Consider the following 27,026-nt stretch of genomic DNA (forward strand, 5'->3'; position numbering starts at 1 on the left):
GCGTAACAAAGAAAAGGGTTGCTTAGTTCTTTACCTTTTTAAATACAATAAGCCTTTTACTAATTTCTGGCAGTGATTCCCTGTTCACCGCCTTTTTGCGTCCCTTGGATGTAGCTGGCAACAACTTGATCAACATAAACAAAGTTTTAGTTGTGACGTCAAATTGATTTAGGTATTCATTGTCGGAGTTTATCTCATTGCAATAAATATTTTTAACTTTTTCCGATATATTCAAAATTTGCAACTCCAGATTAATGCAGTCATTGTTGGGATACAGCAATCCAAAATCCAAAGATATCTAAAAAATTAATCGAGAATTATTTCAGATACAAAGGGTGTTAGTACAGTGGGCATTTATCAAACATATTGATATATAATACTAACCAGTCCAGGAGTGTCTAAAAACCTAGGAAATTCTTGAAAGATGTTAGTCTCGTTGCAAAGTTTTCGTCTAGCCAAAAATGTCGCTTTGAACTTCTCTATTAGGTCCGGATCTTTAGGATGGGTGTGTTTTAAATAGTCAATGTCCTCTTGGAAATTATCAAGGTTTATCTCTTCAACATTCAGTTTTGGTTTTTTCTGTGGTATTTCTGGCCTGTTTTCTTTTGAAGATCTTCTGACAGTTCTCAAACGCCAATCTATGTACCCAGATCGCTCGTCGGGGTTATAAAATGCTTCCTATAAGAAAATTGGAAGTTATTTATATTTTTTACAATAAGTAATTTAGATAGCAATAGCATGCAAAAAGCAAAATCATAGATTTCAACTGACATAGCCATATTTGCTGCATGGATCTCTCAAATTCGGGAAGAGGTCGATAATAGCTTTAGCATACATAGTCTTTATATATTTTAAAGGTTGTTGGCCGTATTTTTCTATAATATCTAACACAATCACGTTCACTAACAATCTTCGGTTTCCTCTTGTTAAAAGTTTCTTTGTTTCATATTCTGTGATAATCTGTGTAGCTCCTACGCGAATTAATAAGTTTTGCAAGGCCTGAAATGAATAATGTTAAATAACAAAATAGCTCGCAAAATAGTATTTACAGGGTGGTGTTTTTAAGTGGACCATTAGAAGTATCTCAGGAACGGTTTGGAATTTCGATTCGACCCATTATCTTTTTTGAATAATCGATCAAAAGGAATCATTTTAAAATATTTTCAAGATGGCCGGTTTTCGGGTTGTACCCGAACGATACCGGAACTTTCTTATTTCAATTGGCACTATCTCATAATTCCTCATAAAAAATCAGAATGACTTTGTCAATATGATGGTATGTCTAACTGGCATGGTTTTGAAGTTATTTGATATTTTTTCAGTGTTTCAGAGGTTCCGTAAATTAGCCATATCACTGTTGTCTGACAACTTAGCAAAATGCTTTTATCACCAATCGACAGCTAAAAGTTCAGGCTATCAAATGTTATTGGTCGGATTTTCAAATGCGAATCGAAAATAATGCGAACAAGAGTTCAAAGTAGACAATCGGTTTATCGTCAAAAACTCGATATTTTCAAATGGAAACTTTATTATGCATCAATGGAAAGACCATAAAAAAGCGGACAAAAAATGTATTTGCAAAATTTTTCTAAAGTGGTCAGTTTTCAATTTATTCGTCAAAAATAAAAAATTTTCAAATAGCAAAATCAGAACTTCATTCTATCCACCTCATAAATCTAGATGTCATCAATAAAATCACTCAAAACAGTTGAACATTTGAGTGTCATAAAGACGTCATAATTACTCATTTTATGAAAATTCAACAAAACAGTACACGAATCAAAATGAAACAACTGAATCGGTGACGTCTATACATTTTTTGTCTGTTTTTTTAATGGTCTTTCCATTGCTGCATAATAAAGATATGGTTTCCATTTGACTATTTCTCTCGTCTTACTTTCGACCAATCACAAACGCGCAATTTTGAATTGCACATGGTTTCTAGATGGAAAAACCGAATGACAGCACCTGTCAGTAGTTTTTTCGAGATTACCCGCGGCAAAACTTGACAGCTGTTGTCACCAAAAATTACATTACCTTTGACATTACTGATGAAATAGTCTTGTCAAATACCATTCGGGCATCAAATTTTTGCTGTGTAAAAAATTGAAAAAACACAATGCAAAGTAATATTTTGTTAACAAAATGCATTCGTGCAGCTGCAAAAATCCTCGTCTTCGACTCGGATTTTTGTTGCCACCAGCATGCTTCTTGTTAAAATATTACTTAGCAGCGTGTTTTTTCGATTTTTTCGGAAAAATTAGATGCCCTTATGCTATTACTACTGAAAATATCGAGTTTTTGACGATAAACCGATTGTCTATTTGAACTCTTATTCATATTATTTTCGATTCGCACTTGAAAATCCGACCAATTGATAGCCTGAACTTTTAGCTGGCGATTGGTGATAATAAAAGCTATTTCCTAAGTTGTCAGACAACAGTGATATGGCTAATTTACTGAACCTCTGAAACAGTGAAAAAATGTCAAATAACTTCAAAACCATGCCAGTTAGACATACCATCATACTGACAAAGTCATGATTTTTTATAAGAAATTTGAAAATGCCATCAGAAAAGATAGTGCCGTTTGAAATAAGAAAGTTCGGTATCGTTCGGGTACAACTGGAAAAGCGGCCATCTTGAAAATATTTTTAAATGATTCCTTTTAATCAATTATTCAAAAAAGATAATGGGTTCAATCGAAATTCCAAACCGTTCCTGAGATACTTCTAATGGTCCACTTAAAAACACCACCCTGTATAGTATTTGGAGATTTCCATGCAGCTTGACCATTAGATATCAACAAGAAGAAATATTTTTTTACGCAACTATTGGGTATAATTTACACTTTTTAAGGTTTCTATTGTAGGTAGGTAACTACCAATAAAAAATATTGCACCAAATGGAAAAAAAAGGGAAGTTATTGAACAAATTATGCATTAGGATATCTTGGACATTTGTGCATGAATAAAGTCGTTAGAAGCACTATTTTTTCAGTTACCTCTTTATCAAAACTACTTGGTACCGAGGTTGGTACAATAAATCCTTGCAAATCGTTGATAGTAACTATATCTTCACTACTCAAAGTTATTGTAGTCGACTCTGAAATCGTCGAGCTGGAACTGGAAATACTTGGAGCAGAGGGATTGGCATCAGCACCAGTATTTATTCGAGTATTTACAATGCGAAATATAAAACCCTTTTCTACTCCTTTTAAGAAATCGACAAAATCATCGTTTTCAATCTGGCATCCAGATGTGTCACACAGTATCACATCATTCGGATCCACATCATTGATATTGAACTTTTGCATAGCTAAAATGGAGTGAAGATGTGTAAGTTTGATGTGCCAGTACTTTTTAAGATAACTACGTACTTCGTAGCACCATTGAGTAAAGGATTTAGTTACTCAATGGTACCACTAATCGAAGCGCGCTAAAGATAACTTTGCGAGGGCGGACAGGTGCAGGTGGAACTGAATTCTCCTTTGTAATTACTTTTAAGATAAAGGTCTGTATAGGTAGTAACCCAGTCGACTGTACCTTTATGTTCAACTTCCCTAGACCCTATCCACCCTTACATACCTATCCCTATCTTGACTCATGAGTTTCATTGGAAAATACCCAATTTTACAAAAGTAACGCTTAAACGTGTAAAAAGTAAATCCGAGCTAAAAATGAAACAATAACCTACTATCAATACCTATAGATATTAATCATTGTGTTGAATCTGCCAATTGTGTGAAAAAAAATGTAGGTGCTTATATAAAATCTAACTATAGGTAGGTAGGTTATTATCTACAACCATTCATTGAACAAAAACAATTTGTTCAATGCTAGAACAGTAGTGCTAAAATTTTTATAATTCAGAATGCACTTACCTTGCAAAATAAAAGTTTGATATGTTGCCTCGTCTACGTTAACGGAAATCCACTTCAAATTGTTGTTAAACTCGATTTTAACAAACATATTCACACACTATATGCAGAGTAATCAATAGGTAAGATAATTCTTTAATTGGTATAAGCATAAGAGTAAAAAATTCTGTAAGTGATTAACTCTCACGGCACGCTATTAATAATTGGACTGGCAACAAAATAACAAACCTGCCATAAATGCTTACGCTTGTCGTTGAATGCACTCCATGGTAAGTGAAATCTTATATGTATGGTGTTGTTGCACTCTGTTTTGAGAAATTTAACTCTTTGCGGTGCAAGCGCGATTTGCATGGTTGTGGTTTAATCTCAATAGTGCTGAACTACACTTCAATTTGGTTAAAATTAACTACACCTATTTTCATATGGAAATGGTGTAAAATTGAACACTATTTGTTGTAGAATTTCACACCAAATCATCACTAAACGTTGGTGTGTACGATCACACCGCAATATTTTTTACTGTGTACGTTTCCGTTTGTCCGTTAGCCAATCAGAAGACAGCAAATTTTTAAATCGTACGTCGTCCGTTTACGACGGAAAAGTTGGTTGAAGTTGAACATTTACGTTTCCGTTGGTCCGTTTTTAACAAGAGTGAGGTTATGTTTGGTACGTTAACAGTGTTCGCCTATTCGTTCTTCACGGTAATAATCAGATAGCAACGTGCTCTTACTTTCGTACCATTTTTACATACTGAAAATCACTGAGGGTACAGTACAAAATAAAATTTAGGTTATGGCTATACGTTGCAAATGTACAATGTAGGCGGATTGCTATGAACCTTAACAAATTGTATTATCCGTTTGACAGACCAACCCAACGGATGAACGGAGAGCTATGAACCCACCTTTACCCTATACTTACCGTTGGCAACTCTGGGAAAAACCACGAGCAGAGCCACCTACCTTTCAAGTCGAAACGATGGAAGTTTCGCGGCACTTTTGAATTTGGATGGCGGTCGGCTCGATATGAGTGGCACGAATGAACTCCTACGTTGTGTAATCGTTTCTTGTATGTGTTGGACAATGAGACATAATCGGGAAGGGAATTAAATAAAAGACAGAACTTTTGTGCGTAAGAAATGACTAGAAAAAATAAATATATTACACACACAACAAGACCATACCAGGGAAACCTTCTACGGGACAAAAACCCCGGCATAGGCCACACAAATACATGAAATAAATCACCTACAGCAACGAAATGCAAGAGACAGTACACATAAATAAAACATCTCAAATTTGTATCATAAATCTCAGGTAATCGAATCAAATGCAATTAAACAAATTCATAAACACAAAACCGACTAGACGTCATAAAAGCAGTGGAAAACAATAAGTCAATGTAGTAAAAAAAAACATCAAAATACATGTACAATCAATTGAGATAACACAACTCGGAAAATAATAAATTGCATGTACATACGAAACAGCAAAATGGCGTGGCTCTACTCCAGCCTTCACGTTCAGTGGCGTGCCTTGTGGGCTCGAAATAACCGAAAAACGGTAATTTCGCCCGCCATCTTGGATTTAAGGGCTTAAATGCCAAAATCGGGTCTGGCAACAGGGCGCATCGGTTTCAGCGGGGGCCAATTAGTCTAGAACCACCTGTTGCCAGTTTGTAGCACAAAACGCCGTTAGACATGCACTTTTCAGAAATGTCTCCCTGACTATAGGTATTCATGTGAAAAAAATCGATTATCGATCAAGCAGAACATATTTTAAATAGAGGAAATGTTAATGAGAGGGCCCCTAAATATCTCGCATTGCTAAGATGCCAAGAACTGCAATCCTCACGAGACGAGTAGGAAACAGATACAGCGAAAGATCCAACTGTATTAGCTACCTACTCCACGGAGACAGAACGAACCACTCACACACAAACAACGAAACATCAAATAAGAGAGCCCCCCTTCGTATAGGTAACGCACAAGAACTACAGCGCGCCACGAATCAGAAAGTAACAGATACAGCGAACAATCAAACTGCATTAGGTACTTTCCTCAAGGAATAGTTAGGAATCAATCGAACAGAGCAACATCGCACTGATAATCAACTTCTCGTGAATACCGAAATAATACTAAAACAGAATAATGGTATAATCACCTGTACAGTGTAACATGATTCAGATAACGATATTCAAAAACAAAAGCGTGGAGTACGCCATATTTAGATATTGCAGTTTATACAAAATCAGCAAAATGTAAATAATATCAAATTGTGGCAAGGAATTCAATGATTAATAGTTCGTACAAAAAAGAATAAAATGGTTACTACCTGTAATTACACCTTCAAAACACAACAAACTAAATAATCAAGAAAACCCTGGAAAGCGCGATGCCCTCCATCAACCGCGTCTCCATTTTCTTTCTTCTGCCACGTTCTTTTTTCCCCTAGCTTCGTTACGAAAATCCCCTAGTATTCGGCATCTGCAGAGCATATCATACTTTTGTTTCAGACGTAAAGGTGTGTTGCCTAACTATAAGGGTGGATTATCAGAAGTTGACGGCCATTCTCTCAAAATGAACAGTTCGACCGGGTCGCTGGGGCCCTATTCCGTCTCAAATAGCTAGCGAAGTAACTGGTGGGGTGGTTTCTGCGGCGTCTCTTTCTAATAGCATCGACATACCTGTTAGGACGTTCTCTTCGGAAACCGCCGTGCAGTCTTTGTACGTCGTGATGTTGTCCATAAAAGCTTGCGCCGCGTCAAACCTGGCGGTACAGTTCGCAAAGAATCCGCTGTATGGTGGCGTCGTGATGTCTGTCTTACTAGCTGGGCGCCAGTTGTTGGAGAGGGGAGGCTGTTTTGATGGTGGTACTCAAGCGAGAAGAGTTTCGGTATACATGCACTAACAAGAAGTGTTTTATTTACCCACACAAATACACATATATACCGTGTGCCCCAGGTTGAACGCACCCTAGGCAAACAGAGCTAATGCATTTTTTTTTCGAGAAAGGATCTTGCGGCCTCTGCCAGTAGCTTCTGGTAGCGTGCGGGGGGTCAGTTGTTAAGGGCGGTACAGGTGCGCGTAGGTAACGTAGTTCGAGTGCATTGGCGCTATCTCCTAATGGAGTGTGGCCGAAACACGCTTAAAATTAAAAAAATCTGGATTGTTCTCGTCTGTTTTTGCAGAACTGGAATCCTCTGGTGTTAACCTAAATGATTAATGTCACAGCGGAGGCTTCCATGGCCACAGTCAATAAGATCCGAGCGACTTCCGGAATAGGTCTCTGTCAATGTTGAACGAATCAGGCAAAGAAGAGAACCAAATTACAACAGAAATAAAAATAACGCAAAAGAACTGATCAGTATTTTTACACAAATCAAATACTTTACCTTACTTATACGGTTTTCAGGATTTGATACTATTTCTTGGTGCAATCGGGACGGCACTTCTTGAAGGGATGACGCCTTAAAGCTAGAGAGTATGAGTTTGCCTCAAAAAGTTTTATACAAAAATAATAAAGAAAAAGGATACACATTTCGTAAACAAACGAATTCTTGATGGGCTCTGCATGACTTGTAGTGTAGTGCTTTGGAATATCTAAGTAATAACTGTTAACAAATGTCCAATGCTACATCAGTATGTGCTCACTCCAAACGATGATTTTAATTTTCCCTGAATTCCCGTCAATGCTTTAAAAATGTGCTGATCTACAAAGTCATGCAGAAAGTTTCATCAAGAATACTTTGCTTATGAAATGTAAACCTTTTTCTCCATTTGTATAAAACTTTTTGAGACGCACTGTATAATCGAAACTGGATTTCCGGAAACACTACTATTGAATTTTCTTTAAATAGATTTTCCGATTACCGCTTCTTACTCTTCGCCATTGAAACGTCTACTTTTACTGTCTTTTTTCGACTAAACTTTCCTTATGCAATATGGTAAACCTCTCGCCAGGAAAGATTTCCGGTCACAGAAGACCGGATCCCGGTCTACAATCTGTGTTTTTGTAAAGATGTGAGCGACTTCCGGGATAGGATCGTGCCAATGTTGAACGAAAAGTCTTTTCGCTCAACATTGGCACGATCCTATTCCGGAAGTCGCTCGCATCTTAAAAAAAACATAAATTGTAAATTGACGCAAGGTGTGCTGTGACCGGCAATCTTTCTTGGCAAGAGTTATATATTCTATTATAGTTCGTATCATCTAAAAAAGGAATCGGGGGAAAATAGTGTAACCTCCCACCAAGTTTATTGTTTATCTCAATACCGTTATGCCATGAATAAAGATAGATATAAAGCTAGTAATGATGATTGATGCGCGCCTTTGGAACCACACTCTAGACTCCCGATGTATGAGCGAAGTGTTTATGAGCGTATGGACGTCGAATAATTGAATGTTCCACTGTACAATGCATAAAGGAAGTTGTGTTGATCCAGTGGCGTGTGATATTTACTGTTTTAGAGTACCTACTCATATTACAGATAAAAACACACAATTTCAATGCTGACTTTTTCTGTTTAAATATTTGTAAGATATACTTACTGGTCATGTCGAATTGCTCTGATATTTTATTGATTGACCTTGCCCAATTTCATTAGATACAATATTGGGAAAACAGGTATTTATATAATAATTTAAATTGCAACATAATGATCATTTATTAATCCTTGTAATTAGTAATTTGGGCTTATATTACACAGATGGTTCCAACGGCTCGCATCATTACCAGCTTTATATCTATCTTTATTCATAGCATAGCGAAATTGAGCTAAAGATAAAGAATAAACTTAGTGGGAAGTTACCTACAGAATTTTCAACTATAATAGTTCACTGCAAGGTCACACCCTAACTGGTTTAATTGAAACTTTTAAAATGGAAAATTTTTTAATTGTTTAAACTGGCACTCTAATTTTTGAAGTACTAAATTTCTCCCGATCTGTTTTTATATGACACTGAGTGAGCATCCCAACGGAGGGTTTTTTTAAAATTAATTTGGGGGCTACTTAACTCGTTTCCGGTTTTTTTACTGATTTGCTATTGTGAACTTCGCGGAATATTTGCACAAATGAAAAACGTCAGCCACACGAAAAACTTTTCAGCTGGCTACTTAACTTTTAATGCTTGAAAATCAATTACTTTTTTTTAAACTGGTGGTCCAAAACGAAATCCCCTAGTTCAGGCCTAACTTACCCTTTTTTATTGGGTAAGTTGGCCATCTTTAATCATGAGCTAATCTGATTCGTTCCCTCAAAGAATGCCGCGCGCGTGAGCGCCATCAATCAAACCCACGACCGTTTTCAAAACTGCAACCTACCGATTCTCACGACGCTGCGCGATATCATTCTGCGTTATCCTGATTGAACTGTTGTGGTCACGTAAAACACATTAAGATCGTATTACCGCTCGTCAGACTGGCGCTGATAACTTTCTCAGGCGATTAACCAATTAACACGCACTGATTAAGAACCGATTTCTAAAAATTTGGCATTAATAAGATGTCTTCGAAACTGACTTTCTAATGGGAATACTCTGTAAAATCCAATATCCAAAACTATGCAGCCCTAACGACACTGAAAAAAATAAACCCCATTTAAGGATTTCCGATAAAGTCCGTCTGTCCGAACCTTAAATGCACACCTCTTTTGATAATATTACGAGCATGTTACGCCGCTTATTATTCAGAATGTTCACGTTTGCGACACGAGCGAACTTGCGAGCGAGTGGAGCAAGTTATTCCGGGTGAATAAGGGTTATTTGTGTTTTACATATATGGCGTTATACGGTTATCATTTCCAATGTCTCCGATGGTTGCATGGATTGTGAAATCAGTGAATTTTTTTAATTCGGAATCCTTAAACGGTGGAAAGTTAATGGTTATTATTATCAAGACGAAATGCCAAAAAATTATAAGACGGATGGGGGTATAAAGGAATACGCTATGGTTTAATTTATTAGTCGTTTATTATATGGAGCAGACACCAATAAACTAAATACCTAAGTGTCAGATTTTCATAACGTTTCTAAGCGCCGCGTGTTACAGTATGAAAATATTTCAAACTAGTTCAATAAGCGTAAATATATGACCGCAAATAATATAAATAACCCCCATATAAAAGCTCAGGTTAAACTAATAAATACGTTGGTTTTTGTAGAACTCTTCGTAAATCAACGGAGACGTCATAAATTTGTCACAGCGCGATGCTGACGTCGCGAGGTCCTCCGCAGGATCTTGTAGCGTATTTCACACCTTTTTATAGCGCGTGTCACATTGCAAGGAATTGCGCTTTTTGCAATATTAACTCACTCTCGTCTTATGACCACTAACTCACTCTTGGCTTTTATTGCATTACAACATTCGTCTGCAAGAACTATATCATTTTCCGCGCCGTGACGATGACTCATTTGCAATGGTTTTCATTGCAATTATTAATTACTTCGGTCTACTTTCTTTGTAATTAATAGATATTTCACGTTTTTATAAACAAAGTTAAACGCTTATTATATTATGCAGGTACTATCTCGGTCTGTGATCTTGAAGTATAAGATGCATTCAAGTTATTCAAGATAAATACCGAAGCAGCAAATTGCGAGCCTTGCATGTGTTTCATTTCTTTTATAATATACCAGCCTTTCGGTCGATTACTTCTATTTGTGGTTTTGTACTTCATGCTTGCGGATGTGTATTTATATTTTATATTACCTGCTCGTTATTACTACAGAAAAACGATATAATTCTATTTACCGTTTCCGTTAAAGGAAAAAGTAAGCGACGACTATGGCTTCAATTTAGACTTGAAATGCAATCCGCAATCCATTTTAAATCTCAATGGAGTTTAATAAACCTACTACGGGACTGTCAAAACATTGATAAACGTTTATAAGTGATACACCATCGCTATTTTATTTATCTGTTCTTTGGTAGATGAATTGATTAAGCTAATAAGCGCCCGTTTTCTAAATTTCGAAAGTTGGACAGTGCATGTGTCTATAATTGACCGTGTAGATTAGCTAAACTCGCTTGAGCAACTGTGTCAAGAGAAATGTGATATTAGTGAAAGTAAAGCAAAAGTTAATATTCCACTTTCTTTATATTATACATAAAAACGATGAAAACAACAAAAGTATACAATCAACAACAACAATAACAACAAGATGAAATTAATGAATGAAATATGATGGCGATGGAAGTACAGTCAATCACAAATTGCGGCATTTATTGCCATCCGTGTTTAGGGACGTGGTGGTACACGTGTTTGTAGACCGGTACATGAACGGGGTATGGTTTGGCGATGTGAACTGGATGATGTTTCTCGATTTCAATTTTGTAGGGCTTTTCCACTGGATACGGGACTGGTTTTTCAATAGTAATGGGAACCTTTTTCTCGATTTCTTGCGGCACTAATTTGTAGATAGGAACTGCAATCGGCTGTGGAACCGGTATATGTACAGGGTAAGGTTGGGGAACCGGAACCTTTATGACTTGCGGTACCGGAACTCCAACTGGATGCGGCACCGGAATGCCAATTTTCTTAATGACTGGTACATGCACCGGTTTCGTAACCTCAACAGTTTTTGTTTCCAAGTGCCCCCCGTGATGGTGTTCCTCAAATCCGCCACCGCCAATGTCTCCACCGTGTCCTCCTAAATCCAATCCACTGCCACTGGCAAAGCCGCCGCCATGTCCTCCAAAGTCTCCGCCGCCGTAACCTCCAGCATCATGACTGGCGAAACCGGCATTAACGGCACAGGAAAAACCCACGACCATTACAACCACCTGCAAAACGTACACGTTACCTCATATTACACTTCACAACTGATCATACTTACGAAGAAATGCATTTTGTGGTACTTGAGCTCAACGAGAAGAGAACTGAAAACTGTGATGATCATCAGAAATCCGGCGGCTTTTATAGGATGCTCTAGGTGGGGCCTAGTGAAAGGACTGATATTAGTATACAATAAAATTAATAAAAAGGCACATCATCCAGTTAAAAAGAGAGCATACATTTACGCCAGTTCACTGAACTTAATTACGGTTTTGTCCATGACCATACCTTCTAATTTACCTAATCCAAGCGTTGCAACGATTACTCCAAAGTCTGCATGCACGAATAAATCTAATTTCGGGAAGCAGCTGTCACTTTTTTTGTGCGGCTACATAAATTATTAAGGTATTTCCGTGACATTTTTGGTCAATATTTTATTTAGGAACTTTCGGAGCACTGTCACTTTCGTCGGGATGCGGAGAAAGGAGTTCTAGCTGCTACAATTTAATTTCCGATAAAAATGAAGGCAACTCTTTCTCTCATGGTGAAGGTCACATTCACTCCGTTCACGGTAATTATTATATCGAAATTGTCCCATCTTTATGATTACGGAAACGCGCACTTTTTCCGGTGAAATATTCAAATTCATTGTGCGTTACGAAACATTATATCCGAGCTTCTTCACATTGTTACGTGTGATGGAATCGGCAAACGAAAGTTACACATTTTGCTCTCGCGAGATTAAAATCGCTTGGAATTTGGCACAGTTGCTGTTTTCTAGTTTCGGCAGGAAACTTACATTTATAACAGGTCTTCGACGTTAAGATACTTTCTTCATTGATTATGTTTCCCGTTATGGATCATTGACAACGAGAGAAAAACGATGCGGCATTGAAGGTGAAGGACATTGTATTTATTGGGACAAATCTTTCTAAACGCTGCCAGCGATACTAACTTAATTACAGTCATTACAGAACGCGGTTAAAATTTGCGACATTTTACACTATTCAACGGAACGGACGAAATAATCGAGGTTCTTCATGTTTTCGGGGCAACGATTTTGCCCTAAATGAATGGTAATTTATTTATCGCAGAAGTCTATATTATTAAATTTCAATTTCTCCATAATAGCTTCCAATTGTTTGCAGCAACAAAAAGGTTTGCAAAGATTTAGATGTACTCAGCTTATAGATGTTAAGCTAAATTTACAGGCATCAGCTATCATCCGACAAATTTTGATTTGGACAGATGATAAAAATTTCACATTAGGGCGAATGTCATCGCTGCTGTAAAACAACGTAAACAAATGAATCCAGTAGCGAGTTGCTAAAGGTCCTACATTTCTAATCTAATCTAATATTGTCTGTTATTTCAAATTTAATAAATGTGAGGCAGCGCCGGATTTAGGTTTTGTGCGCCCTATGCGCTCAAATAATTTGCGCCCTTTATGTTGGTCCAAATGCCCCCCCCCCCCCACATTAGCACAATTAACTCGGTTTTCACGTTAAGAACTTTATTATTTCAAGAACACAACAAAATATAGTAAAAGAATAAATAATGGAAACAAAAATAGGTAATGATCTAATGAAGTTAACAAGAACTCATCAGCCTCAGAACATTTTCCTACGGGCTTTCACATGTGCAAATTCACATATTAGTTCCTCGAAATCAATATTATTTGTTATGTCGTGATTAATGGCAAGAACACTCAAGTCGTTCAAATTCTCGTCTGCCAAACTCGACCGCAGCCAACTCAATAGTCTTTTTAGCAAGGAAAAGGACCTTTCGGCCGAACAATTTGTTATAGCTTTAGATAAGAAAATTCGAAAAATTATATCTATATTCGGAAAAACATCTTGCATGTCTTTTTCTTTAAAAGTTGCGAACATTTCGTGGATCGTCCATTTTTTTTCGGGATTTTCTAGGCAATTAAAAAATTCTCTATAATGGACACATTCCATCACAAAATTCTCGTCGATATGATCTTTGTAATGCTCAAGTAATTTCCTTGCTTCTCTCTCTACATCATTTGGTTCCAAGTTATGTAGATGGAACAAGAAATTGAATTTATCAGTTGCATTCTTATAGGCTACATGTCTTTTCTGCATTTCGTTAGCAATATTATCCAATATTTCCAAATAGTCAACTCGCAGCTTCTCTTTACCCGTCAAAACTGTTTCATCTTCTTTTGAAGCACTTTCGTCAGCAGCTCGTCGTCTTGTTACTGTCCGTGTCTCAGTTGTGGGTTCAAGACTGCTTCCCAAAATATTTTTCGCTTCATGAAAAAAATCCTCAAATTTGGCTTCGGATCGCAAGGCAGCAACAAAGTTCACTAGAGATTCATAGAGAACCACAGCTACCTGAAGATCTCATTCAACTTCTTGTAATTTTTTGCTCGTTTTATGGAATCTTTCTAAAATTATATTCCAGAAAATATTCATGAAAACAAATTGAAACTGGCCAAGTTGCTTAATTAGTCCCATAACTTCACAACGAACTGTGGCCTTCTGTGATTGGTCAGCTTGAATGCGCGTCAATGCTGCTAAAACTGCTTCTCGATTTCCATATAAGCTACTACACGCAAAATGCCGACTTGACCATCGTGTGCCATCCACTCTTTTCAGCACTTTCTGACCTGGTTGTAACATCCCTGTCAGTATTTCCCACCTAGCTGTAGATGCGCTGAAAAATGTGAACAAATGATTGAGAGTCATGAAGAACTTGACTGCTATTAAATTACATTCAGCTGCAGCTGCTCCCACAAGATTCAATGAATGTCCAGAACAAGGTACATACTCAGCCAGACCACACAACTCGAGAATTATAGCTTGCAGGCCAGAATAAATGCCGGACATGTTGGTGGCATTATCATATGATTGTCCAACGCAATTTTTTATGTCCAACTCCATTGATTCCAGAATTAGAATCACAGCATCCGCCATTTCTTTGGCCTTATGACCGACATTTGGTAGAAATCGAATAAATCTTTCAACAGGAACATTTTTGACATACTTCAAAATTACTGAAAGTTGGTCAGTATGACTTATATCTGGTGTTGAGTCGACAATTATTGAAAAATATTTGCTTTTCTTCACTTCATGAGTTATGACCTCAGTAACTTTTTTCGACATTAATGAAATAAATTCGTTACATATTTGAGAAGAAAGATATGAAGTTCTTCCACTGCCTGGATTTCCACACTCTGTAATATGTTTGGCTAAAAAAGGATCAAACTCAGCTATTAACTCTAAGCACATCATATAATTTCCATTGTGAACGCTCCCAAATTTTTCTTCTGATCCTCTAAAAGGAAGGCAACGTGAGCTTAGTTTTTTAACAACTGCCACAACTCGCTTCAAGACATTTCTCCAGTAACTGATTTCCTGCTCAATTTGCTCATAAAGTTGATTGTCAATTCTACTAGCAACGCGAGATCTTTCAAAAAGAAGTTTTCCACATTTATAATGCTCTGGAGAATTGTCATGATGAGAAAATACAGGATGTGCATTGGACCAATCAGCCATCACTTGTAGCCAAGACAGAAGTGCCATTAAATAGTCGACAAGGTATACAATATACTGATTTTTTGCTAGGTGAGTATATCAAATATTTTCCTACTTGTTTTTCACCATTCTGAAGTTCACGCAAGAACATATTCCTAGTTAGGCTTCTGAATTTTTTCTGGGTTGGAAAAAATTTTTTTGTTTCGGGAAAATCAGCATTTAAATTCTGATCGATACTACCTCTGGAGATCAGATAATCAATTGTAGCATCATTGATGACCCATTCTGCTGGATCGTTACTAACTGCACAAGACGACTTTTCTAATTCATCTCGCTGATCTCCCCTGTCAAGAATATTTCCTTGCAGCTCTTCTCGTTCAAGTTGATCAACTTCAGGCTGAAGCTGATGTTTTAAAACTACAGTGGCTGATGGTGATGGTATTGTGGCAGCAGAAGTACTTGGCAATTCGAGCGATGTAGACAGTAGTACTGAACTAACATTACCTGTTGTATCAGATTCAGGTTTTTCTATTGGTTTATAAAATGTCTCCATTCTTCGAACTTTCTTCAACACAGCTTCTTCTTTCTCTTCTTTCTCTTTTCTTGCTTTTCTGCCAGCCGCTCCACTCATTCGTTTCAATCGTTTGTCCATTTTCACCAATTGTTCATAAATGCTTCAACCTGAAGGAAAATCAAAATGAAAATCGTCACTACAAAACTCAATTTGACTAAATTGTTTAGCATTAGCACTGATCTGATGTCTTACTGAAACTACCAAAACTTACATTACATTCAAAAACAGCGAGAAAAGAATCATAATTTGTTTAGCAGTTCAACTGATAAATAATTCCCTACTGCTACTACTCTGTCACTGTTTGTGTGTTACAGCTTGTACTGTATGACAGACACGACACGAGACACAGCATCAGGCGCCTACACTACAGGCTACAGGCCGCGATGTGCGATGAATGAACTCAACTGTGGTGTGGCAAGCTGGCAACAGTCAGTCATCAGTGGCAAGTTGGATCATGCGTAGTTCTAGTTGTTTTCGTTTTATAATGCGTCGTTTCCTCTCCCTTCCCCTTGTAACGTGCTCGTGCGCACTCAACACTCCGACACTCGTGACGAAGATCCAAATTGGAAGCTTGTCGTGATACCGGCGTTATAAGTAACAAAATTTTGCGCCCACAAAAGTTTTGCGCCCTACGCACGTGCGTATACCTAAATCCGGCGCTGAGTGATCGCGACAACGAATCTCATTTTCCAAAAACGGCTTTTCACATATGTGGCAATGAGTGGCGTTCTCGAAATCATTCTGCTGAGCTGCACTCAATTTTTCCATCGGCAAAGGGTTGTTAATATTTGTATTTGCCCACATAGCAATGGTACGCAACTGACTAATAAACCATTTTACACAATCCGGGCCCCGATACAAAAAAAACTTAGAGAGTGAATCGTCATAAGCACACTTGAAATAAAACGCAATGCTATGAGGAATATGCTTTTGAAATGGGTTAGTGTTTTTCCCCACACCGCAAGAATTGTCACACTTTACCAAAATGCTTTCTATATCAGCATAAATCACAAACGGTACTTTTTCCTTATTCGAATAGTGAGAAAACTGCACAATTTTTTCAGATTCAACGGGCAATCTTAGTGCACATTTATTTATTTGATGGCAGCGGACGGTATGCTTTTCCAGTATGTGCTTCGAAGAGAAATGATTTAAGCATATGTGACAGAAAAATTTGGAATGCTCCCTATTTGATAGTTGCGACGACAATAGGCGAGAGAGATTTTTTATCCAAGCAAAATGGTACGATCTATTACTATCGGTTCGAGTAATGCCATTTTCGGATGACAAGACTAACAAATTGATCGGGTTGGCTCCATTTGCATGATTTCTACTCAACATGAAAGGCAGTACGTTTCTCTTCTCTATGCAGTATAAGTTAATAGCGAGATTATTCAACTTTTCAAACTTCTTTATATCGGTTACTTTAATTGGGAATTGAATAGATCCACGATTCAGAACCGCATCGAAGTGGGGATAGCTACTAGTTCGGTTGGGATTCGATTGCGCCGGATAAAGAGCCGAGACAATTGACCACAGGAAACAACACTTATCGTTATTTTTAACATTCACTACGGCTCTCTTATAAGCTATAAACCGAGGGAGATTAATATATGTGGAAAAGCGTCCCCCCCTAATGGGAACATATTTATTTATGTTTACCTTTAAATACAAAACCTCCCTTAACGCCCACCCCGAATTACATTCTTCGAAACCCCCAAGCTTTGTCTGCAATGGATGATACACCTCTCTTAGATACCACTCTCCGAGATTAGTGCCAATGTCAAGAACCGAATTTTTTGTGGCAAAAGTTTTTATATTGACGTCAAGATTGTTGGGGTTTACAAAGTCACAAGAAAGAGACACATTAACTTTCAACATACTTTGCCTTAACATGGGCCGAATTTTCCGTACAACATTGCCGAATGCTTTCTCTAAGAAAATTAAAGGGTCTTTGAAACCGGTATTTACAATAATACCAGTAAGTAATCTACCTTGAAAGCAAGAATTTAAGGTTTGCCAAATTAGGACTGGCGAATTACGATCACTAGTAGAAGGAGCAGGCGTATGACTTATTCCACAACCGCTTTTTCTCGAAACATCTTTCAATTGTTCGCGTAATGTAACTAAATAGTATCTCAATATAGCCAAATTACTTTCTAGCGTAATGGGATTTTCACTACGACTATCTAAATGAATGTTGTTATCGATAGCATTTCGTAGCAAAGAAATGTTTTCCCTTATTATCGAAATGTGCTTTACAAATTCAGACTTATGTTTTAATAATGCAACAGCTTTTCGGGTTGTCTTAACTATATCACTGCTAAGTCTTGCCAGGGATGTAGACTCCATTGTAATTAGTAGGTACTTACTGTAACTTTAACTCAAGACTGTTAAAATTTACGCCGGATTGAACTCTCCACAGTCACCTTGCGTGTTGATAGTGTTGAACTCGTACTCTCGAAAATCTCCACGAGTGGAAAGGTGAAGGTGTAAGTAACCAAATTAAGGGCAATTATCGCCTTATATAGACAAAGTGTTCAAGGTCACCTTTTGCGCAAGACTGTAAGCAACTAGTAGGTGTTCAAAAGCTGACAATGCAGTTATTTGATTCCGGAAATCATACGATGTGTTGTTCTCACTTATTAAATATATCCCTCTTTAGTATTTTGCAAACGATAACAGAGAGTTTGTAATAGTAGAAATTTCCTTCCGTTTGTCAGTTCTATCGTCGTCGCGCAACAGAATTAACACAATTACAATGTCGTCACGTAAATCCAAACTATCATTGAAAAAACCGGCACCAACTAACATTCTACAGAACATGTTAGAAAGCAACAAAGTGGGGAACAGTAGTACTTGCACCGATAATAATCTGTTCCCCCACTCGCCGAAAAAAGTGGTACCCGGTAACAATAAACCGTTCCCGGCGGCGCCGTTTATGGATGGTGACCAATGTAGTGTCATCACCATCCATTCGGATAATTCAACAGTCCAGTAAGTATCATTAATTGTGCCCTTGATTTTATGTAGCAATGATAATTTGTTATAGAACTCCTGCCAACCTGTGGGAGAATTTTGATGTGGAATTAGTGATGGCCCAATTAGACGGAGGTGACGCTGCGGACCATTTATACTCCAGCGAACGGTTAGTATAAATGTTTATGTTTAATGGGATATAATAATAATAATAATAATTAATGTTGGAAAGTACATGTTTCAAGAACACACCTATTTCTTTGTAGAGTTGTCCCAACGCCACATTTGTCAGAGCAGCAGAAGTCGCCCACTCCACCACCAGAATTTCGAGCTCCTCTTCCACCTCTAGAGCAGGCCGGAAAGTCCGAAGACGAACCGGTCGATCCCAGGGTGTGTGCGAAGAGACGGTAAGTTGTTAAAAAAAAATGAAATCGAATATAACTAAAAATTTGTTTCATCGTTACAGGCGCAAATGTGGCGAGAAAAATTTAGAAGCCCTGTTGAAAATTCAAGGGCAGGAGGCGGGGTACACACCTGAGATGCCGTCCACTTCGGCGGTTCCAATTCCTGCAGCGCGGGAGATTGCTTCCCAGGCGCACCAACTTCTGCAGAAAATGCTGCAGAAGTATGCCATCCAACTGCAAGAAACGCAGGACAAAACCTCTCAATTGGAACGTCAAGTGGAGGCGTCCCGGATGGAGGAAAGAAAAATTGAAGGGGACATGCGGTACATTTTAAGCTTTGTTAATTTTTGTGGTAGGAAATAGTCTATATATAGTTGTAATAAATTAAATTGTTGTAAGATAGTTTTAATAAATAAAAGGTTGTAAGATAATTGTCGTTTACATTGAACAAAAAAAAATTGTTCACATCACCTGCTAATAAAGAAATGTGACATTGGAAAAAGTATGCAACCAAAAGTGCATAACGTAGTGTGATTAGTTGCATAAGTGTAACTTTGCACAATGCAATGGGTTAAGTAGATATGTTCAAAAATTTTGCGCTCCTGGAATTTTTAAATTTGTCGTGGGTTCTATGCAGTTTAAAAATTTTTCTCAAAGGCAAATGCATTTTATAAGAAGTGTTTTATCTATTGGAAGTATAATTTTCCAAAAATTTCAATGCATTAACCGCAAAATGAGGTCCTCTACATATTACCGAAAAGTGCCGTGAAAATTTAATTTGTACTTACACATTTGCACTTAAGAAAAGCTACATTTACGTATTTTGGAATTTTTAAACTGATAAATACAGCCAAAACAATTTTTTCACGAATAACGGTAGTAAAATTCAAAGCGCGTTTCCGCAGCTGACCAAAGAATGAACTTCGTTCCCGCGCGCCGGATATGCAGTTGCGGGTTGAATATCTTTTTATCGCGCGTTTAAATTCTGTGCGATGCACTTTTTCTATGCATAATCTTTTCTAGGTACGATGTTATAGAAATTAGGTCAAACAAATACGTGTGCATGAGACAATTTCACGCTTAATATTTTTTTAGGGAAAACGCAACATGAAAAATTGCACATATTTGACTCGGGTGCATTTACAATAACGTCGCCGCATTTTTTCGTTATGTATATATTTAATAATAACGATTATCATAGATGTGTTAATGCCAAAAACATTGCATTCGTAGGTAATTCGACGTTTTAAGAATAGCTAATTAGTTGTAGGTGCAAATTAATGCGCACCATTGGAAGTGCAGTAGATACGCGTTTTATTCATTTTGCTTTACGAGAAGTTCCTAGAGCTAAAATTAATAATTCCCATTGAGCGTAAAATGCCTATTATTTGCGTTTTATGTCTATTTAAATGTACGCCTCACCTACATGATTAATTAGGATGTCATTTATATTATAAAGGTTTTTGGTATAAAATTTTATAATCGATCAATCGAACACATAATCAATTAGAAATTATGATTTGCATTCGAATGCATAAGAAACTGGCCTTTGTATTTAATATTTTTATTATTTGCTAGGGTAAATGGACCAGTCAGTCACTTGTCAAGTAAAATAAGAAATACAATGTATACAAATCTTTATTTGCCTCTATCAATAAGTACGTCAAGTAGGTACATTTAGGTTCATTTAAGCGACGCGTCGTAATTCATAATTCTTGCTTATTAGCTTGAACACACTTAATTTTTTCGGCATTCTCCTGTATTGCGCGTTGGACTTCTTGGCTTTAGTTGTATTTTATTCAATTTTCGCTGTACATCTAGCACTTCTAAATCCCACTTCAACTTTTTAATTTTTCTTAGTAAATCGTCTATTCCTTGTCTCTGTCTGCTCACTTTCGCAGTTATCCTATTTACTTTTGACATCCTTACTGGTACCTATTCTTTATGAATATGACTTCTACGGTGCTCTGCTAAACCCTTTATACGCACCATTACCCAAGAAATAAACCACGATCGAGTTACAACCTTCAATGAGCATAGTTCAGAACCACTTTAGTTTTCACAATCGACCTGTTACCTACGAGGCAACGACTCAAGGTCCTGCTTGACCCAAGTTCAGAACCATTTGACCTTGACGTTAGCTCATAACCACTTTAGTTCAGGCAAGAACCGCCGTCTACGTTTGACCTTTCAGTGACATTGATTTTAGCAGTTTCAAACCCACGTTCACGTTTCACCTTCAGTGACATTGATTTTAGCAGAGTTTCAAACCCACGTCCACGTTTCACCTTCAGTGACATTGATTTAGCAGAGTTTCAAACCCACGTCTACGTTTGACTTGCCAGTGACATTGATTTAGCAGAGTTTCAAACCCACGTCTACGTTTGACCTTCCAGTGACATTGATTCTGAACCGGCTATACTATACTACTACTCAATTGTAACTACAATGTTCTTGAGAGCAGAGGGAAATAACCCAGCTAACCAAGGAAGGTCTGAGAACCGTCGGCCGAATGTATGCATTGAATGTGCATAATGCAGGTGCTTAAACAGCATAAATACTGCAGTAACATTCAACTACGCCAATGTAATTTATTACTGCAGCACCGCGTGAGCATCTTTTGGGTTTTATTTTATTAACGCATATTTATTGTGCATATTCAACAACAATGAAACGAAAATTATCGGCTAGGAGATGACCGCTATTATTAAGTGCAGTTCAAGCGTTGGTTCTGTGCATGCTATCTAGGAACTTCTCATGTCAAGGTTGGTATTAAGGTAAGTAAGTATATGGTTGGTACTACTAATTTTTATTTTTAGTGTCGCTGCAAATGGCGGATATTGTTTCTTTTGCTTTTTTTTAAGAAATTGTTCAGTGTTTGCGAATGTCTCAAAAGCACAAGTGAGTTTTTATACCGATTACTTTATACCCGTATATACAGTCAGGTTTCAATTTGCGTACCGTTTGTTTGACTAAAAAGATAGGTGCATGTTTACTTCAATGCTATTTTATCATGTCCTTTGCTTATAAACGACAAAGCCTTCGTCAAAGGCAACGAAATATAAAAAACCAAGTACAACAAGTCATCAATTTAATTGAACTTGAAAATAAGTACAATGAAGAAAGTACTCCAATAGGCACTAACAAGATAATGAAGTAATAATGAAGCTGCTGCCTCATCTTCTAGAAAGATTTTGTATACTCAATCTTTCGATGCATCTTTTGATGAGGACGGTGAAGTACACGAGGCCTCGCAGCAGACAATTGCAACACCTTTTCTAAATCGGAACTTCTTTAACGTAGAAGTAACTGCTACAGAAGAAACCAACATCAACGATAACTTTAGTGATGAAATTTGTTTGTAAAATCGTATGTCGAGTGATTCATCTAAAGAGTTTCTTCAGAATTGGAGCAAACGCAATAAAATTTCTCATGTTGCACTTACTGAACTATTAAAATGGTTTAAATTAAAGCCCAATATTGGTGATTTGCCACAGGACTCGCGTACTTTACTTAAAACTCCCAGAAAAATGTTCGGCATTAGAAAATTTTCAGATGGTTGCAAATTTTATTACTTTGGATTAAAAAAAAACATTCTCTAAACTTTATTTAAGATTTCTTTGTGACGAGATGGAATTAAATTTTAATATTGATGGCCTTCCTCTGCATAAAATCACCAAGCCAATTTTATGTGTTGTAAGTAACCTAGCCGATCAATCTCCATTTATTGTAGCACTGTATTTCGGTCACAAAAAACCTCCACTTGAAGAATACTTATGTGATTTTATAAATGAACTAAAAATCTATTTAAAAAATGGTTTAGTTCTTAATAATACCATTATAAAAATTACTGTGCGGTCATTCTGTTGTGACATGCCTGCCAGATGTTTTGTAAAGAATGTCATGAATCATAACAGTTATAGTGGTTGTGATAAATGTAGTGTAAAGCTGCATTTATAATCACTTTGTAGGCGAAGTGCAACTTTGGCACGCGTGTTAGACATATGGAGTGTAGGTATACCATTCACAACATCATCGCGACTCAGCACGGCGTGCTGCTTGTTTATGGACGCTTGCAAGCTGCAAGGTTGTTTGTCTCGTGCTGGCACACGATCATGCGCAATAGTAAACATTTTAAATTTCTAACCTCAGAGCAATTTTTTTTTATTGATAAAGCATAAATTTTATCTATAATGTCTGATGTAGAAGTAAAAGCCCTTTTGTTGGGAAGTATTGCTACCTTATTATCTATTAAATTAAAACTAAAAAGCACGAAGAAAACGCGAAAGCGAAAAAGGTTTGGAATTCATCCAATGCTACTGCAAAGAAAAAGTCAGGGGTTTTATGACAATTTAATAAATGAAATTCGAATCCATGATCCGTATATGTTTTTTAATTTCACTAGGATGTCTTCAAGCTCTTTTGATAAATTATTGTCACTTGTGGGCCCAGATATTGCAAAAAAATCTCTAAGAGAATCGATATCTCCAGGGTGCAGGTAATTATATATCTATGTGTTTTAATTAAAAATATTAATGAATCGTTTTTATTAATAGGCTTGCAATTACATTACGATTTTTGGCAACTGGAGATTCTTATCCAAGCTTGTCATATTCCTTTCGGGTTGCTGTACCAACAATTTGTAATATTATTAGAGAAACGTGCTTGGTGTTGTGGAATGTTTTGTTTCCAATAGTGTTAAAAACCCCAAATGAAGAGATGTTAAAAAAATTTGAAAAAGAATTTTGTACTAAGTGGTCATTACCAAACTGCGTAGGGGCTATAGATGGCAAACATGTGACAATTCAAGCACCTTATAAGTCAGGCTCTACATTTTTTAATTATAAAAAAAATTTTAGCATTGTTTTATTGGGCGTGTGCAATGCAGACTACATGTTTACTTATGTGGACATAGGAGCATACGGTTCACAAAGTGATGGAGGTGTTTTAAATCAATCACAATTTGGACAAAAACTTTCTACAAATAGTCTTAATTTACCATCTCCAAAGTTGTTACCCGTTTCAAGCAATGGTCTACAAATTCCACACTTCTTTGTTGGAGATGAAGCGTTCCCACTTAGAAGCAATTTGATGCGTCCATACAGCAAAGGCCGAAATGGTACAATGCCTGAAGACGAAAAAATATTCAATTATCGTCTCTCTAGAGCCAGAAGAATAATTGAAAATGTTTTCGGAATTTTAGTGGCAAGGTTCAGAATATTCCACCGTACCATAAATGCTTTTCCTGAAACAGTTGATAATATTGTGAAAGCCTGTGTATGTTTACACAATTATATAAGAATGGAAAATAATGAATGTTATTTTCAAAATGAAGACATCGATAGAGAAGTAGATGGAAAGTTAATTTCTGGGAGATGGAGGACTGAGGCTCCAGTTGATGGGGCTCTGACAAACCTTCGACTGCGGTTAGGTGCTAGAAATTCTGGTGAAACTGCCTTAGCTATGAGAACATATTTAAAAGAATACTTCAATGGTTCAGGAGCATCTTTAGCACCATGGCAGTGGAATGTAATAAATAAAACTAATTGAAACGTTTAATACTGTAATGTTCTAATATCATTTTGAAGATTGTATTGCTTAATGAAATAAAATAATGAAAATCTTGAACCATACAATGTAATAGTATCGTCGAAAACCTTGAATTAGTAAATTCGCTAACAAATCATTTCCAATATTAAAACTAAACATCCACCCTGTATGCATAATAAACTTGAACTAAATCGTTAATGACATTGTTATAAATACATCGCAAACTACTTAACTAACTGAAGGATTGATCTCTAATGCGTTTTTTGAATGAAACTAATTGAAGTGTTAATGCATCCATTACTTCATCTGCGTGACTTGTAGTCATGTCTTTTAGCTCGGCAGCTACATATTGGCCAAATTTCTCATATTTTGTACCATTGTTGTCTGTATTATTTAACGAAAGTAATGAACTGGACACATCCTTAAGCACAGAATCAATTTCAACGACATCAGACCGGTCACACTTTCTTTTTGTACTTTGCTTCCCTTTTCGTTGTGGAGTATTCTCCATTTCGCTTTGCCATGTGTTGTTACTGACAGGTGAAAAACAACCTTCGTAGTCATGGTCAATGAATGTAATTATTTCAGTTTCCACTTCAGAGTTGATACTACTACTTTCACCTGAACTTGAGGGCAGATTTGTAGTTGTTTGCCTACTTTGTCCATCACTTTTATATAAAAACTTAAAAAAGCTCATAAGTGGCCAAGTAGGTCTTGTATTGGCAGGGGCGCCGCTACGGTTCAACTTTTCTTCTGTACTTATTTCCCTACGGTATTTTTCTCGAAGGGCTTTAAAGCGAGCTTTAACTGTTGCAACTAAAATAATTTTGTTAATTAGTGAAAAAACCTCAATACCTAATTCTGCAATTTACCATCTCTGTTCAGTGAATCGGCCACTGATCTCCAACAGTTCTCTTTTTGAAGAACTGATTTGTACCCTTCGTAGCTCTTGTCATATAACGGCCGATAGTTCGCCACACACTGTAGTAATAATTCATCGTTTATTTCTCCTGCCATTCTTCAATTAAATTATGAAACAATTAAAAACTTAAAAATAAATAAAGATAAACCACTTACTTGTAGGTTAGATGATTAACCGGTAACGGTAACACGCATGCGTAAATTCGTGCCAACTTTAGTAATTGTAAATGCTCGTCACATGTACAGCACGCGTGCCAAAGTTGCACTTCGCCTACAAAGTGATTATAAATGCAGCTTAAGAGGTGACATTAAGAATAAACGCATGACATTTTGTAATTTAACAGCATCTTCGAACAACAGAATCTTTTGAAATACTTACCGATAGTTATCATAGGGCAGCAGTCCTCTTTCTAAATTGCCTGTAGATATGATTACTGCTTTCCCAATTGATTATATGCACTCTGTTTGCCTTGGAGTGATGAGAAAGCTGTTATTTCTATGGAGGGATAAAGGCAAACCTTACGGCATTAAAAATATCATTGATGTAAATACACTCATATTAGAATTGAGACCATACTGGCCTGCCGAATTTAACAGAAAACCTAGATCATTATCAGAGTTAGAGCATTGGAAGGCGACAGAATATAGACAGTTTTTACTTTATGTAGGACCCATTGTGTTGAAAAAGAAGCTACCTCATACCATTTTGTGTAACTTTTTATTGTTAAAGTTTGGCATATCAATACTGTTGAATGAAAACCTGAATAAGTCATATAATCAATATGCAGACAAGTTATTGCGCTTATTTGTAAAACACGCAATCGCTATATATAGCAAAGAGTTTTGTGTCTATAACGTTCATTCGTTAATCCACCTTTCGAAAGATGCCAAAATATTTAACACGCTAAATACAATCAACTGTTTTGCATTTGAAACTTTCTTAGGCAGCTTAAAAAATCTACTTAGAAAGCCCAATTTACCTCTAGAACAAATTGTAAGGCCTTACGAAGAATTAGGTACTGTGGGTCCAAATAGAAATCCACAGAATTTTGAAATGTGACGTTTTTGCACATAAATAATAGCTGATTAACTAGTATCAAGTCAAACAGTGTCCATATTTCTGATAATTTATTACTAATTTAATGGGATGTTATTATCACTATCTGAGATAAGCTTTTTCGTCAGGTGAATAATAAACATTCAATTTTAGAAAATGGAAGGTAGTAAAGGGACTCCAATAAGTCAACGTACCGCGCTATTATTAAAATTGTCTAAACAGGAACAAACCAACTTCGGAAGTGTCCAAAGTGAACCGTACTCAAAAAAAGTATCAAGATGGGTGGCATCTTTACCTTACAATCTAAATGAAACTGCAGCATACGGAGCTGATGATAACCAGTCATCGCAAATTTGTTCTCTAGATAGTTCTGCAGGTAAAATGCA

At 36.9% G+C, this 27,026-nt stretch overlaps 4 protein-coding genes and 1 pseudogene across 5 annotated transcripts; 2 read left to right on the forward strand and 3 right to left on the reverse strand.

Annotated features, from left to right (window-relative positions):
- Window positions 1-10,955: 10,955 nt before the first annotated feature.
- On the reverse strand, window positions 10,956-11,938 carry LOC116165444. The gene is made up of 3 exons (XM_031479900.1): window positions 11,898-11,938; window positions 11,714-11,816; window positions 10,956-11,660 (listed from the first exon to the last, which is right to left on the reverse strand). Exons 1-3 carry the CDS (start codon window positions 11,936-11,938, stop codon window positions 11,100-11,102), a joined length of 705 nt encoding a protein of 234 aa, XP_031335760.1. The 3' UTR covers window positions 10,956-11,099.
- Window positions 11,939-13,157: 1,219 nt separating this feature from the next.
- LOC116172715 lies at window positions 13,158-15,925 on the reverse strand (annotated as a pseudogene).
- A 2,505-nt stretch (window positions 15,926-18,430) lies between these two features.
- Window positions 18,431-19,644, forward strand: LOC116172782. The gene is made up of 4 exons (XM_031490049.1): window positions 18,431-18,726; window positions 18,782-18,877; window positions 18,975-19,115; window positions 19,175-19,644. Exons 1-4 carry the CDS (start codon window positions 18,491-18,493, stop codon window positions 19,473-19,475), a joined length of 774 nt encoding a protein of 257 aa, XP_031345909.1. The 5' UTR covers window positions 18,431-18,490; the 3' UTR covers window positions 19,476-19,644.
- A 3,488-nt stretch (window positions 19,645-23,132) lies between these two features.
- Window positions 23,133-24,740, forward strand: LOC116172721 (protein ALP1-like). Of its 2 annotated transcripts, XM_031489998.1 has the most exons (3): window positions 23,133-23,610; window positions 23,669-24,389; window positions 24,448-24,740. In XM_031489998.1, exons 1-3 carry the CDS (start codon window positions 23,306-23,308, stop codon window positions 24,463-24,465), a joined length of 1,044 nt encoding a protein of 347 aa, XP_031345858.1. In that variant the 5' UTR covers window positions 23,133-23,305; the 3' UTR covers window positions 24,466-24,740. The 2 variants fall into 2 exon arrangements, with proteins under 2 accessions (XP_031345858.1, XP_031345851.1); XM_031489991.1 differs by having other exon boundaries at window positions 23,669-24,740.
- On the reverse strand, window positions 24,473-25,859 carry LOC116172791. Its single transcript, XM_031490061.1, has 3 exons — window positions 25,740-25,859; window positions 25,535-25,680; window positions 24,473-25,478 (listed from the first exon to the last, which is right to left on the reverse strand). The coding sequence occupies exons 2-3, from the start codon at window positions 25,677-25,679 to the stop codon at window positions 24,895-24,897; spliced, it is 729 nt and encodes a 242-aa protein (XP_031345921.1). The 5' UTR covers window position 25,680; window positions 25,740-25,859; the 3' UTR covers window positions 24,473-24,894.
- Between the last annotated feature and the right edge of the window lie 1,167 nt (window positions 25,860-27,026).

Source organism: Photinus pyralis, unplaced genomic scaffold, assembly GCF_008802855.1.
Source record: "Photinus pyralis isolate 1611_PpyrPB1 unplaced genomic scaffold, Ppyr1.3 Ppyr1.4_LG1, whole genome shotgun sequence".
Lineage (NCBI taxonomy): Eukaryota > Metazoa > Arthropoda > Insecta > Coleoptera > Lampyridae > Photinus > Photinus pyralis.